Source organism: Syngnathus acus, chromosome 15 (assembly GCF_901709675.1).
Source record: "Syngnathus acus chromosome 15, fSynAcu1.2, whole genome shotgun sequence".
In the NCBI taxonomy this organism is placed as follows: domain Eukaryota; kingdom Metazoa; phylum Chordata; class Actinopteri; order Syngnathiformes; family Syngnathidae; genus Syngnathus; species Syngnathus acus.
Window position 1 is genome coordinate 12412226 of NC_051100.1, and position 15030 is coordinate 12427255.

Genomic DNA, 15030 nt, shown 5'->3' on the forward strand with positions numbered 1-15030 from the left:
TTTGACAAAACTTGGAAACGACACCTTCTCCCTAAACCCCACCCCATAGTGGAACTAAGGCCCCCCTTTCCTTCGATTTTCTGTCCTGCCACCCATCCAGCAGCCTCCTCTCCGCACTTTCCTGCTTCTCCTTCCTGTCACTCAGCTTTACGTTTCATCCCAGGAACTTTGGCCTGGATCCTGGAAAACAAGTAAATAAATTCAAATTTCAAACTGTTTCACTGTCATGTTAAGAAAGAAAAGAAATAGTCTGTTTTGCCAATTTTTTTTATTTATGGCATATTTCTTTCAACTTTGGTAAACAGTTCTTTTAGTTTCAGTCACCTTTTTATTATTGTGACTATTCTGTCAATTTGATTTTACTGGATTTTCATATTGCTTTTCTGCATATAACAAAAAATGCCAATCTATTGAGCATTATGTTTATATACACGTTTTCTTTTTTAAAAAGACATTTTCTTCCCCAACAGGAAAGACTTATTTTTCAGAAATTACTAGTATTATTTGTTTTATGTTTGGCAGAACCAAAGTCGACTTACTTTCCAACGATGCCTTTGATTTGGTTGTTGACGAGCGCCAGGTAGTGATCAATCTTAGCCTGTTACAAAAATAAAAATAAGGTTAAAAGAAACACAAAGAAGAAAAGGTGGACAAGCAAAGGTTAGGCGTGTAGGGCTGAACATATGACTATTTTTTCCAAATCAAAGGTAAAACATATTGAGTAGCACGTGAACTGGCTTATGTTCTAGCGTGCTTTTGCAGGCACGCAGGAGACAAAATGCACAAGTGACAAGAATGTCAAGATGATTTTGGGCCGCTGTCAAGACTCTGCTGGCTGACTTTTTCATGCCTGGCCGCTACTTCTTGAAATGATGAAACTGATTTGTTGCGTTGACAGTCTTTGCTGGAGCTGGACGGGCCTTGTACGCAGACTGTCCAAACTGGGACTAAACCTTGATCTAGGCCAGCATTCATTTCTGCAATGTCGATGTTGGAGCTAGCCCACTTTGGTTTTCAGGGGGGTCCCTTACATCAGCTTCGTTACCCCCAAGTCACTTTGGAGAGAGCCAAACTGACGACACACAACCGATGCTCCGTGACATTTTTAGCCACCCATAGCGACATCTTGAGGACAACGCAAGTCATGGCCTACATGCGTTTTGTTGCCCTCAGCTCCGCATAGAGCTTCATGTTTGCTTGTACTATTTACCACTCAGCTACTTTTCTTTTAGCATTTAAAACTCGAGGAACTCAAACCGAAAGCAAAGGGGTAAAAGGTCATTGTCCCTGATTGGCTGTTATCTCGCCTGCATGTGGGCACCTTCTTTTTCTGTATAATAGTGGCTTGCATAATCAGCAGCAAATTAGCACCCTGCACTGGTATTCGTGTATTGCAACTGGGAGCACACTTGATGGTAAAAGACGCACACACCTGTTTAATGACCTGAAATTTATAGTGATGTGTAATTGCAATGGCACGTTGTCGTGTGTTCAGAAGTCTTACCTGGTGTTTTTCGTAGATGATCGGACAGCTGAAGGCTCCAATAACAGCTAAGTAGAAGGAAGACCAACAAAATTGTCAGTCCATAATGTTAGTGTCACAAAATGCCGTAAACAAGTCAGCATACAACGCGAGACTGCACAAAGAACAACACTCATGTACGTGTAGGATAGATTTGTTTTTTTTCAGTTGGAATTTGTTCTTGGAAAAGGCGACTTTGTGCTTGAAAAAGTTGTTGGATTTAAAAAAAACAAAAAAAAACAGAACGGGTTTGCGGGGAATTTGTTAAATTCCGTTCTTTTTCTTTTTGGTAAATGTGAAATTACGGGAAAAGTAGCAATCGAGGAAATGTGAAATTGTTCCCAGGAAGTCCTAAATGACATCCTAAAATAAATTTAGATTCCAAGAAATTGCTATAAAACGTTGTGTGATTTGGTGAGGGGGCGTTTCTTAACAAACTTGTAAATCGATTTCAAAAATCGCAGATGAATCAGGTAAAGGTCCCGGTACGTTTCATAGGACAGGCCCCGAATGCAGACTGTCCAAACTGGGACTAAACCTAGATCCAGGCCAACATTCATTTGTGCAATGCCAATGTTGGAGCTAGTCCCCTCTGGTTCTCAGGGGAGTCCCTTTCATCAGAATCACAGTTGCAGGGCAATATAAATTAAGTACACACAAGGAATTTGTCTCTCACTGAATCGATTTCATCTGTGGACAAATTGTGGCGGCGGGACTCAAAGCTCAGCCAAGTTGCCTTGTGTCAGTCGCCGACGTTCTGCTCACCCAGAATGACCAGCGTGAGTCCGTTGAACAAAGCGCCCACGTAGGTCAGGATCCACATCAGCACAGCAAACTGCAGAGGCGCAAATGCCTTTAAGTGTCGTTGAAAGTGGGAGAAAAGGGACGCAGAGGAGGAACAAGCCGCACCTTGATGGAGTCCACCAGGTCCTCGACCAGGAAGAGACGCCTCAGCTCGCCGACTGTCTGGTTGATTTTCTCCAGGAGGACGTCACCGTACTTGTGCACCGTGTCCTCGGGCAGCGCCACCTCGCGCTCCAGGAACTGCCTGCGGCCCCACGTCAAGACGTTGCTCAAGATGACATTTGTGTGTGTGCGTGTTAACGGACGCGCCCGTAAGCACCACCTTCCGAAAGGGTGGCCAAAGCGGGCCTACGACCCACAAACAGGGTGGCCGGCCGGCTCCGCTCTTTAAGGGGCCCCCATTCGGTGTTGACGTTTGCAATCGTTGACTTCATTTCACTTTTCTCTCCCTCAAAATCATTTTTTGATTCTACACTCTTTGTATTGTTAAAAATAAAATCTTGAACTCAGCGACATTTACGAGAGTAAGGAAAGAAACCCAAACAAGGCAACGCAAGCAGGGAGCCGCACCCGTTTCAGCGTGGACCCTCAAATCAAAAACAAAACCACGTCCGCACATCATCATTTTTCTTTCCTACAGTCTACGAAAGCCCATTGTTTTAAAAACAAGGTAATCGATCAATGCTCGCCCTGGTCTAAGAAAGGGAAGAAAGTTTTTTTTTTTTTTTAACAGATTAAGGGCATTTTAATGGAGACAAATCAACAAATTGAGCAGTCCCAAGCTTGCTCGCGGAACAGAAGTGTTCCAGGGGGCGGCGCGGCGCGGCGGCCAGCACTTACTTGAAGGGGTGTCCCTCGTCGGACTTCTGGATGGCCTGAAGGACACCTTTGTAGATGCGGAAGCAGACTGTGACGGAGAGCAGCGCCAGGCCAATGTAGGAGAACACACTGACGATGCTGCACACGGTCAGTGACAGCAGCAGCAGCAGCGCCGCGCCGAACACCGCACCCGTTGTCTTCACATCGCGCCAGTACACCAGATCCACCACTGGGAAAGATGCCAACCAACCCAAAAACAAAACCAAGCAAAACAGCACAGCGTCAACATTATCATTTGGAGTAACCACCGAAAACTGCAACTAATAATGTGCTCAGTTAGTGGTTTGCTTCTGGCCATGCTCATAAGTCAAAATGCTAGATCATCTTCCCGCGCCGAAATGAAAGGGAATGCTAATGTGTCCCAGCCTTGTCTGAAGGCAATTAATTCATGGAATAATCAATAGAATAATAAGAGTGACAACCTAACGTGTTGTGATGTATATTTTGACAAAGAAAATGCCACTCCAATACTTGAGTGACAACCTAACGTGTTGTGTATTTTGACAAGGAAAAATGTCACTCCGACACTTTATGAAAAGGTTTCTGACATTACATAATTTAAAAAAAATTAAACCATTTTTGTCACGACAACATTTATTTGTGCCAGTGGGGAGTTCAGCAACAGCCGACTGTTCCGGGAGACCTCTCAATGGGCAGCTCATCAATGCGGCACTATTAGTCATTCTATGGAGAGAATGAACACCATGACAGTGAGTACTGTTCCATGTGTTGCCGCATTGTTTCTTTTCAACCTGTCAGCAGTATGCAGCCTCAAGGGTAGTAAGGTTTGAAACACGAGGTGCAGCTATCAGCTTTCTCTTGGATTTTAGTAAACTTCAACTGCGAGTGCCAATAATTGACACCTTGTTGATGCAAATCCACACTTTTTGCAGATTTGTACTTCAATATTAGTACCAAGGCACCTGACTACGAACCACTTCGTTCTAAAGACGCGACAACAATAACGCCATGGAGAGCGCTCCCGGGAACAAGCGGTCGCAAAACTACTTTCCTCTTCCTGTCGGCATCAAAATGCCGACATCACAGAAAAGGATGAGTGAATAATATCCGCAGAGCTGAAAGCGGCTCAAAATGCGGAGGCGGCCCACAAGTGGACAACGATGACGAAAGGGGGAAGAAAAGAGGCGGTACCGCGCGGTCCAAATGTGGCCGCTTATGGTCTCGGGAGGGCTAGCACCGCCGAAGCCCGGGCTAAAAATAGAGCCCGCATAAGCGAGCTCAGCCACGGTCGCTGATCCCGTCGGTGCGCCGCGCCGGGGGTCATTTTGTTACCATCCGTCCGGGTCAAAACCATCGCGAACCACCCACCGCCTTGTGGACCCAATCACCAGGCGGCGGTCGAGTTATCCTAACAAAACGTCTTGCCGTCCTGCCATGACCTCCGCAAGAGAGGGGGGTTGATCGGGGCTCTGACTGACCCGGCCGGCTGCCGCTCTTCATTCGCCTGCACGCACGCCTCGGCGACACAAAGGCAAAGCGACCGCTCTCAGCGACTATACACGAGCCTAAGACTGAATCAAACGTGCCGATTTTACTGACCCTGCTTGGCGTCCATGTTAAACCTCTGCGGAAACACGCAGCTGCCACCCGGAGGCTCCGCCCACTACCTCACGACTGCGCACGCGCGGTTTGGCGCATCTCGCTAAGAGATGCGCGCGCTCGTCTGACGCGAGAACGGGACGCGCACATGCGCCGTTGTGTCTCTCGCGTCTTGAATGAGAAGCTTCGAGAGAGGAGGCGGGAGAGAGCGACAGAGGGTGGGGGGATGGCCAAACGTTTGTGCTCAAGGGTCACGTCGGAGTTAAAAATAATAATAAAAAATGAACACGGCATACCGAGGTCAAGCTTTGAGTTTAAATGCGTTTACGCTATTTAAAAAAAGTTTTATTTTCAATGTTTCCTTAACTGTACAATTAATTATAATGAAAATGCATACATTTGTTTTGTTTTACTCCAATTGTCATCTTGTGTCAGACGAACAAAGCATCTGATTTCAAGTCCATTATAGCACCATCCACTGGATGTTGCCCAAATGTGCAGCTCAGCCAACTGGTTAGCTCACAAGCCATCGAAACATTCTGTGCAAGGCAATACAATTACACTCGATAGTCACTGCAATGAAACATTTGACACATTTTTGTGGACGTTAAACAAGTGGCCTGGCAAAACAAGGGGCAGCAGAATGGAGAAGAGAGGCTCAGATCAAAAACATTAAGTATGGTGTGCCACCTTGTGCTGCTGGAGCCCATCTCAGTTGACTTGGGGCAAGAGCCCAGGTCACAAGCCACAGACTACCATTCACACCAGCTAATGTTGCAGTTTTTTCTTTTTTTTGCCTAACATTTGTTTTTTTCAAATACGGAAGGGTTAGGGTGAAGTACCCAAACAGAATTGCATAGAAATTCTCCCGATCATAGTTGACGCCTTTCAGAGTTATTTTACAGACAAACGTGTAAATGTCTCTTGTTCATGAGAATGCCTCTTGTTCACGAGCATGCCTCTGAAAGGCTCGTACCTCCCCTTCTGCCGTCCACCTTTGGACACAGTGCAAGTGCGGACAAAGGTCCCAGGCTGGATGTTGCAATGGTAACCAACAACTCCCGGCTCTCGCGCGTGCGCACGCACACGCACAAGCGCACAAACGCATGCAAACACGCACAACTGTAGAAGGAAAACTTGCACAAGCAGGACACATTTGTTAGATGCTACTGGCTAACTGGATTGCTTACTACATTGGCGCTATAGTTCACGTTGGATGAAGTCAGACAACTAAATCAGTCATTGAACACTCACAATCCCTTTGACGAAGCATCGCAAAGAAGCATGCTCCATCCAGACGCGAGAAGACGACACGAGTGCAGTAAATCAACGACAGGCGTGTCGACATCATTGTGACAAGAAGTGAAGCAAGATAGATGTCGGCGCACCGAGGACAAGACAAACAAGAAGTAAAGCAACCACAATGTCTGCATACCCTGCTGCCTCCAAGCAGCTTTGCTCGTGTCTGCGTGTGCTGTCTGCATGCCAGATGCTCACAAGCACACATTCCACATGAACTGCCGCTGCCACTGCACTGGCAGCGAGGAAGAGGGAAGAGAAGTCGGGTGGGGAGGGGCAGTGTCAAGTGAGCAGTCAGCTGATCGTCCGCCCCCAGCGCTCTGACGCAGCAACAAAAAGAGCCTCGGCCCTCCGTTCATTCTTTAGCAATGAAAGCAAGCCCCCCCCCCTGCACCCTCAAGATGACTCTTTCTTGAACACACTGGCCCAAAAATAGGCAGACACTTTCTAATGTCTTCACTTGACTACTAATCCTCCTCAGCAATCTCCAACGTTGCGACATTCTTTTGCGCAACACTCTGACAAACAGCACCACAAGCTCACGCTTCTTAAACAGGCTTTCACTTACGGACGTTCTCAAAGCTTTGCACTGACTTGCTCATTCACCTCCCGATGACACAGCAGGAGGAGCAGAGCAACTTGTTACTTGGACACAGCGGCCGGGGATGGAACCCAGATCCAACGGGTTAGGAGACGACCACTCTTACACCGGGCTGCCCATTAGAGCCGGGAGCGCCTTCTTGCGTTTCAACACTCGGCTGTTATGCATTGGGACGCCTTAGGCCCTAACGGGTTAACCGCTTCAAAATTGTGTTTGGAATAAAATAAAACACAACCTTTTTGAGGTGATGCGTAGGCAGTATTGGAGGGCAGGTCTGCTCTCTTTATCACAGGCCTGTGAGCGAGTGTTGACTTTTAGATGAGCATTGTAGCTCATGTAGCTTGTGTAATAACATTTCAATTGTTCTGTTGGAGCAAAAATGCCAAAAATGAATGGGTTCAACAAACAAAAGAAATGCAAAAAGCGTGCATGGTCTAAAGTGAAGGAGACATCATGGAGATTGTGATGGCAATAACATAAAAAGAGGGAGAAAACAAAGAAGAACAAACGAGTGATGATGAAGCAAATGAAAAGTGAACGTGGAAGGGGGCGGGGCATGATGGTGGTGGTGGTGGTCCATGCCCAAAGACATTTTGTTTACCTGCCGAGATGTTCACGCTTGGCATCTTGAAAGGTTTGCTGCCCTCCGCACTCTTCTGTGGCATCGCCTCTTCCGGTTTAACAAGAGCGGAATGGACGGGCTTGGTTTGGGCTGGCAGCTCCTGAACACTGAGTTTGTCCAGCTCGGTCTTGCTCTTCTGAGAAGCGGACTGGGTTAGGAGTCGGTACGAGCTCGGACTCTGAGCTCCTGCGACCGTTTCGGGAAGAACTGGCGCAGATGCACAAAGTGAGCTCACATCCTCATCCATGGGGATCTCTGGGGCATTGGGGACGGCCAACGTGGAAGTCTCAAGAGCCTCAAGAAACTCATCAATGACTCCCTTGGGTGGTCTCTCAATGAACTCAAATTCTTCAGATGACACCTCGTGCTCAGAAACCTCTTCAGCCACCTCGGGCTCCTCCACCTCCATGCCGGTATTGCTCTTCTCCACCTGGAAGCCGGCAGGGTTCTTGGCCATGGCGTCCAGGACTGGAGACAGAGAATCTGCGGTTGGCGACTCCGAATCGGAATCTTCAACGCGGGCTTTCGCGCTTTCAAAGTCGAGACGCTCAAACATTTCCGTCATCTTGGGAGAAACGTGACTTGAGAAGCAATCTTCCTGCTCAACTTTAATAGGTTGTTCTACTTTCACTGGGGATGTTTCCTCAGCCTCTTTGACAAAATCAAACGCACCAAAACCTTTCAGGTCATCATCTTTTGCTTTGTCTGACACTTTCACATCCATCTCATCCGCCATCTCCTTAAGCAGAGACACTTTAGCCTCCAGAGCAAAGGGGTTTTTAGCAGACAGGTTGATTGGGGGATTGGGTGACTCCATCATCCTACGCTCAAGAATGGGGCTCTGTTCCTCTGGGCTTCCCTCAGAGGAGCCAGAGTCCAGTTTGTCAGGGTTGAGTGGGGAAGACTTCAGGATGTCTGGAAGCGACAGCGGCAGAGTGCCATCCTCTTCCTCCTCTTCTTCATCATCTTCCTCTTCCAGACCTGACGAGAAATGGTCCACTGGCCGCATGAGGGAATCAATGGTCTTCATGCCCGTCTCAAATGTTTTCCCCTCATCGAAGAATGACGGCGGTCTATCCTGGAGTTCTTCAGGTTGTCTGTAATGGACAAGATCTGGAGTGGGAATCTCTGACACTTTCGTGGCCTTGGTGTCAGCTTTGGATTCCCTAAAGTTGCAGGAGCCACTGTCTAACAGCGGGGGAAAGCCCTCAAACGGGTTATTCTTCTTCCCTTCCAACATCAAGTCGTCATCTTCATCTGAAGAGTTGCAACGCAGCTCTTGCTCGTATGCGGAGGAGCCAATGGTGGCGGCTTCCTTGGAAAAGGAATCCATAGAGACCTTAGAGTTGTCGTGCGATGCTTGGAATGGTGTATCCCAGTGCTCTGTTGGGTTAGAGGAAGCAATGTGAGACTTGGCAACTGTCTGGGGGGTCACAGGGGAGGCTTGCGAACTAGGATGCTTCTCCTCAGGGGAGAAAGACACGCCGCTGTCTTCACATGGAACGTGAGGCCCCGGCTCTTTACCTAAGCTCAGGTAAGGACCAGTTAACTGACTTTGTTCACCCCTATTCCGACTATGCCCGGGTCCAGGGTCTTTGTCGTCATCATCCTGGGGCATTTTCTTGGCCTGAGCAGACAAGGAGCCTTGGGGTACAGCAGATCCTGGAAGATGGGGTTGCTTGGGGCTCTCGGTCAAAGAGAGCTCTTCCAGGGAATCGGGGGAGTGGAGAGGGGAGATGGGAGCAGGGGAATCACCCTTCTGCCCAAGTTCTTGAGAAGAAAGGGAGGTGGGAGAACGCAATACAGCACATATCAAAAGAAACTCCATTGTCTACAGTAGATCCCAAATTGAAAGATTTTTGGAGCTCAAGACCAGACAAGTGCTGCTGAAAGCTCAACTGTGGTTTGTGGACATGCTCGTGGACGCCATCGTGCCAATTTCTTTTTCATTGGTTTCTTGCTGAGACAACTTAAAACATTGGACTACTTTATAGCTAATATTCAACCTTAGTGGGAAAGTAACCCTAACGACTGATGAGAAATCCTACAGCTTGTGATCTTGCAAGGTTTTTGAGGCCAGTGATGACCGTCCGCAGACGAGACTTTGCAGCATTTGTCTGGGCTCCATCAACACATACGTGTTGGTACACAAGGGTCGCTCAATGTCTGTCCCAGGTCTGGCGCCACTAATCCATGTTAGGTGTGGCTGACAAACATTTGTATAATGATTCTGTTCAAAGCGCAATACATGAAAATTAACAGCTGTAATGTCTTTGAGAGCATTGAAGAGAACCATTGGCTACATACAGACTACATTCACTGCTGACAAATGCTAACAGTCACAAGAACAATGGCACAACATCATGGGTGTCTCATGCTGCAGGAGTAGAAGCCTACTTGTGGCATGCACTAAGGTTTTTTTTTTTTTTGGACGGAAATACAGTGGCAACGACAGTACAGTGACGACAAACACAAAGAGGAGGCGGTGGGAAGACAAAGGAGCAGAAAGAACTTGCCTGTAGGGAATTGCATCAGAGGCTGAGGCTTAGGAGGAGCAGAAGAAGCATCTGCAGGAGAAATGACAGAAAGCGGCAGAGTCCAAAATCAGTCAGCAGAAGTGAACCGAGTGTCAGTCTTTGTCACGTAAGCTTGAGTCAGACCACTTCCTGACTCATCAAGCTCGCAAATGGGACGTCCCCTTACAGCAGTGTCCTCGGCGGAGACGAGAGGGGGACAAACGAATGCGCAACGAGGGAGAAACAAAAATGGCAATATTAAAGCCGCCGGCAGAGATCAAATCTCCTTCATCGCAAAAAAAATTTGGTCAACATCTGACCTTGTGAAGCTCAGTTGCCAGGCCGGGCCAACATTTTGCTGCATAGACAATACATTATCTCTATTGTCAATTCCAATGACTCAGCGCATTATGAGTCAGCAATACGCGGACCGTGACAGTGTTAAAAGTTGGACCCGAAGGCAAGATGTTCTGGTCTCATTTGGTGGTCCGTCTGTTCGTCAGCTCCTGCGTATATCAGCACGGTAACCAACAGGACCCGGGAAATCCCATATGTGACCAGGACACGGCAGACGACAAACAATCCAAGTAATCCAACTGACCCGACGCCTGGGTGACACTCTGATGGCTGCCAGTGACCCAAAACAAGCATGTAGGTCAATTACAGCACCTGTCATTCAAAGTTACTCACAAGAAACAACCAGGAAGCACAGCTTGAGTTGGCAGATCAGACACTAGAGCATTAAGGAGCTTTGAGGAAGTCAGAACCGCACAACCAAAATTTCCTCCCGTAGAGAAAGCCGTACAGGGAACTTCTACGTGTCCAAATGTAGCAACTAAACCCAAACCAAGAATTTGGATTTGTAGTCGTTAGGCCAGAACGTGGGAATAAAGTTTCTGGAAAGGTGCGCTTCTAACTGCTCACCAAGACATCCGAAGGACGATCCACGAATGCTTCGGTTTGCAACACATTGACAGAGGGCGCCAAAAATAAAAACAATTTCATTTTGTCTGAGAGGGACAACAGATTTCAGCGCAACAGGGTCTTACAGAGTAGTTACAGCTTTGATAGCCCTTGATAGACCCTTTCACACTGCCCATCAAAGGCAACATTTTAAGTCTAGACAAGAGCAACACCTATTGAGTCATTGTTATTTGCTAAAGAGAAAAGGGGCACTGGCAATTATAAAATGAAAAGATTTAAACCAACAGTATTTGAGAAAATGAAATGAATTTAAGCTAAAGATGCTAAGTGAAGCCTAGCAGCGTCTTTGTTCAGAAAGGTTGCTGTTTAGTAAATCAGGCGGCCCCGCCCTGACTCGCCCCCACCCTCTCTCTCTCTCTCTCGTACACTGCAGGCAGGCGGGCAGGGCAGGCCAGCAGGCAGACAGGCTTTTTCCATGCCTCCAGGACCTTTTGCCTGCAATTTGCCTAATCTCTTGTACAAAGTCGCCTTGCATCCAACATATTACACAGATTCATTTCTTCATTCATTTTGCCCCCGGACGCTCACACTTATCACAACAGAGCCTCTCTGCTAACTACCAGTTTTCGGTGTGGTCGTTAAAAGGGGTGATTTGTGACACGGGCAGATGATGAACGCTAACACAGCTTGGTTGTAGCCACAAGGCACGAGGGCAGGATCTTGGTGTTATCAGGGAGGGGATGCTGGCAGAAAGAAATGGGTGGCGACGCCTAGAAGATTCTTTTGTTGTGACTAATCTGATCATTGGGCTTCCTTTATCAGACAGCCTCACGTCTGAGCCAACTGACATGACTTGCACGTTGACTCCAAAGTAACAAAATCCTTCAGCACCTGTCAAAAGAGCATAAGGACAAGATGGCAACAAGCAGATATGTGAAGGAACAACCATGAGCTCCCATTTTAATGGCCAAACGTCAACAAGCTCCTTGGGAGTGACCGGCACCTGCGTCAACTTACGCTTTGGGGGATAGGTCACATCTTCACTTATAAACACGAGGAAGATGTTTCTATTCCCGGTACGCAAGTGCTTTAAGCGTTTATATCGCTGTCGTTTTGCTAGGAGTGCCAGAAAAGGGGCGATTCAGCTTGTCCGACAAAGGAACTAGGTTGGCCCTAGCATGGGGGCTGGCAAAAACAGATGGACGCTGCTCATCAGATCAAAAAAATTGTCTTCGGGAACATGGACATGAAGTTTATTCTCTACTACTTAAACGCATCAGATAGAATGGGAGAGTGTGAGAATGGGAGATTTTTGGCCTCAAACTACCCAATGATGCAGCACACGTCCTGCGCATCCAAACAGGCGGGCCGCGTCACAATCCATCAGCCCAGGGCGGACGACGTCCGCAAACACACGTTAAATGCTTCCCTTTCCTTTAACTTGACTTTTCCCCCCCAAAGTCCCTAGCTTACTGTCATTCGCTGTCAACACTCCGGCTTTTTGTCACCGCAAATAGTCGTCAAGCAAGCACGGCGAACCGACGATTACCCGCAAGCTAAGCAGCTAACTGGCTAAAGCAGCAAGCTCAACCGTCGAACCCACTAAATTAGCCTCATTAGAGATGTTTGCGCAAACGTTAATGTTCTCCCAACCAGCCCACCTATGTGACTGAGCCCCGGCCCCAGCGGGCTGTGCGAGACTTGTCCAGACGTCAAAAAGCGGAATCAATTGTCCGAGCTGGCGTCCATTTCGCCCACAAAATAATGTCTCGGGTCGCTCGCCCTCCAAAACACATCAAAACGCACAAAAAAACAACCAAACAAACAACCCCATCAAACCGCCACCTGGTGGATGACGAGACGTCTTTTAACGCGCCTGGATACTCACAAGATGTCGGAGCTGGCTGTGTGTGGGACGCTGGCTGCGCTGCGTGTGCGGGGGATGGCGCTACTGGCTGGGCTGGAGCCGCCGCGGGGTGGGCGTCGCTCTCTGGACAAACCTGTGGCTCCGCTTCACCACTGGCCTCGGGAGCTGAAGGCGTGCGAGGGAAGCTGGAGTCTGGCATTGATTTCTCCCCATCATCATCCTCCTCCTCCTCCTCCCCTTCTTCGTCCCTCACTTGCGGCACCGGTTCCGGCTGCGGGTCCAGTGAGGCGGGCTCCTCTTCAGGGGTTTCCGTGAACCAGTGAGTCTCACCATCTTCAGCCATGTGCCGCTCCAGGGCGACCTGGGCTCCGCCGACTAAGTCCACGATGTCGTCCAGGTTGAAGAGGTCCTGCTTGGGCTGTTGATCCAGCGGCACGCCGGTGTAAAGTTCGGGCTCGGCCCGATAGTGGTGGATCTCGTCGCTGAAGAGAGCCGAGCTGGACGACACTTGCTGCTCCTCGTTGTCTGCCATCTTTCTTTGTCCAACTCGGGTTAACAGTAAAGTTTCAGAGGCGCGCGCCTGACAGAAAAATCCACTTCTTACACAAGAACTGCGAGGTCGATTTTGACGCTCTTGTCGCTCAAGTGTTCCCTGGACGCCAGACGCAGACAAAGTTTGGATTTGGACTCTTTCAGCACACGGACAGACAGTCAAACCCGAGTCTGGACGGGAAGCGCCAAGTTGAAGAGGCAAAGAGGAGGATTTGTTCCGACCAATCAGAGTCCGATTACACCTTGTTGACATGCAGAATGATCAATCAGGCCGGTCCACTGCTGGCCGCGCCCATCGGGGGCGGGGACTCGCCAGTAAATGGAGAAGTTTGAGTTAGTCAAGCGTTACACAACATCATCGGCAGTGAGTTCACCACTCCCCCAGCAACGCTTTGCAATAAGGCAAAGAAGACGTGGCAGGCAGAGAACAAAGCTTAGCTTATGATAAACTTCATAGTTATAACATACCTCAAGTAGCTACAAGAAATGACATGTCTTTTTTCACATGTACACTAAACACTTGAGCCCAGACGCAAACATTGGGGGGGGGGGGGGGGAAAGCAAGTATTTGATGCCAACGTTAATTGCTTTTTAATTGTAAATATGTCACATTTGGATCACAAAACCTTTTACCCTTTCAAATTCATCTTTCAAGATTAGCTTGAAAAATAAGATATAAAGTGGCGGTTACGTCCCCTTTGCAAAGTGTTAAAAAAAATCTCTTCTCATCAATAGCCAGACTGCTTACATTTATTTGCTTTCCTGAGCCATGCCAAACGTGCTGTACATATGTAGCCAAGACTTTGTAACTTCCACTAACAGCCCTGTCTAAACTTAGCTCCTCCCTGTGATACAAAGGTTTTCGAAGAGTTGATTGAAGAGTATATCGTGTCAAATGGTTACTTGACACCATTTACTACTTTATAGCCAGCTAGCTATAAAGCTAGCCAGCTGGCTATAAAGTAGTAAACAAAATTTTAAACACACAATTGTGTTCCTATCATTCATCAAATCACTTGCGGGAATCAAACTCACGGTGTCAGCACACAAGACAGGCAAGTGCACCCCTACACCATCAGCGACTCCCGCCATGACCGATATTTCAAACTTTGCTCTTGCTTTTGGAAAGAAATGTAAATGGTAAAATGACAACGTTCATTCAATTTCAGTTTGAAAGGTAAAGTTAGACGTCATCCGACCTGTCCATACCTATTTCTAGCATGGAAGCACACATGGGTGAAAGCACATACGACTACTCTGAATAACATGAGACGGCGGGAGGACGGGGGCGATAGATACCATTACAGGATGTCTGGGTGTGACTCGCTTTGCTCTCTGTGTGACCTTTTGTTCAGGTTATTCCAATCTTGTCCAAATCCTGATATGGGTAGTTCCCAACATTGCAGAAGAACACAGGTGGGCAATATATATAAATATGGTTGCCCTCGACCTGAAGCCCACGAGTGTTTAGTTCCATGAGTGACAGTTGTTGCAGGCTGACACACAAAGTTATGTTTAGTCTGACTGGATGGAGTCAGATGAAGACAGTTGCTTGGATAGCATCGGTTTCTAGTGACACAAACTCAACTGTTTTGCCATCCAGGTGACCCAAAAGGACAATTGCAACATAGTGCTGCAGCTAACAGACAACACACAGAGTCTTTGTGTCGCCACAGTGGACGAAATGTACACTCCAAGCAAACACACTGACTGACGACAAAAGATATGTCTGTTTACTAGTGACCACTCTCCACCGCCATGCAAAACAAATTAAGGGTGCAAAAATCAAACAAAGGCATGAGAGCAAATTACACAGATTGACTTGAGTGGAAAACATAAACATCTAGCACAAAGGTGTCTTTTTAAGACCCAGACGTAGTAAAA

At 47.7% G+C, this 15030-nt stretch overlaps 1 protein-coding gene across 8 annotated transcripts; it reads right to left on the minus strand.

Annotated features, from left to right (window-relative positions):
• Positions 1-75: 75 nt before the first annotated feature.
• On the minus strand, positions 76-13353 carry rtn4a (reticulon 4a). 8 transcript variants are annotated; one of them, XM_037272083.1, is made up of 9 exons: positions 12616-13353; positions 9804-9854; positions 7267-9057; positions 3167-3374; positions 2432-2570; positions 2288-2357; positions 1505-1551; positions 540-598; positions 76-180 (listed from the first exon to the last, which is right to left on the minus strand). In XM_037272083.1, the coding sequence occupies exons 1-9, from the start codon at positions 13124-13126 to the stop codon at positions 138-140; spliced, it is 2919 nt and encodes a 972-aa protein (XP_037127978.1). In that variant the 5' UTR covers positions 13127-13353; the 3' UTR covers positions 76-137. The 8 variants fall into 8 exon arrangements, with proteins under 8 accessions (XP_037127978.1, XP_037127979.1, XP_037127980.1 ...); XM_037272084.1 differs by having other exon boundaries at positions 7267-8670; positions 12616-13352; XM_037272085.1 differs by lacking the exon at positions 7267-9057 and having other exon boundaries at positions 12616-13340.
• Positions 13354-15030: the final 1677 nt, after the last annotated feature.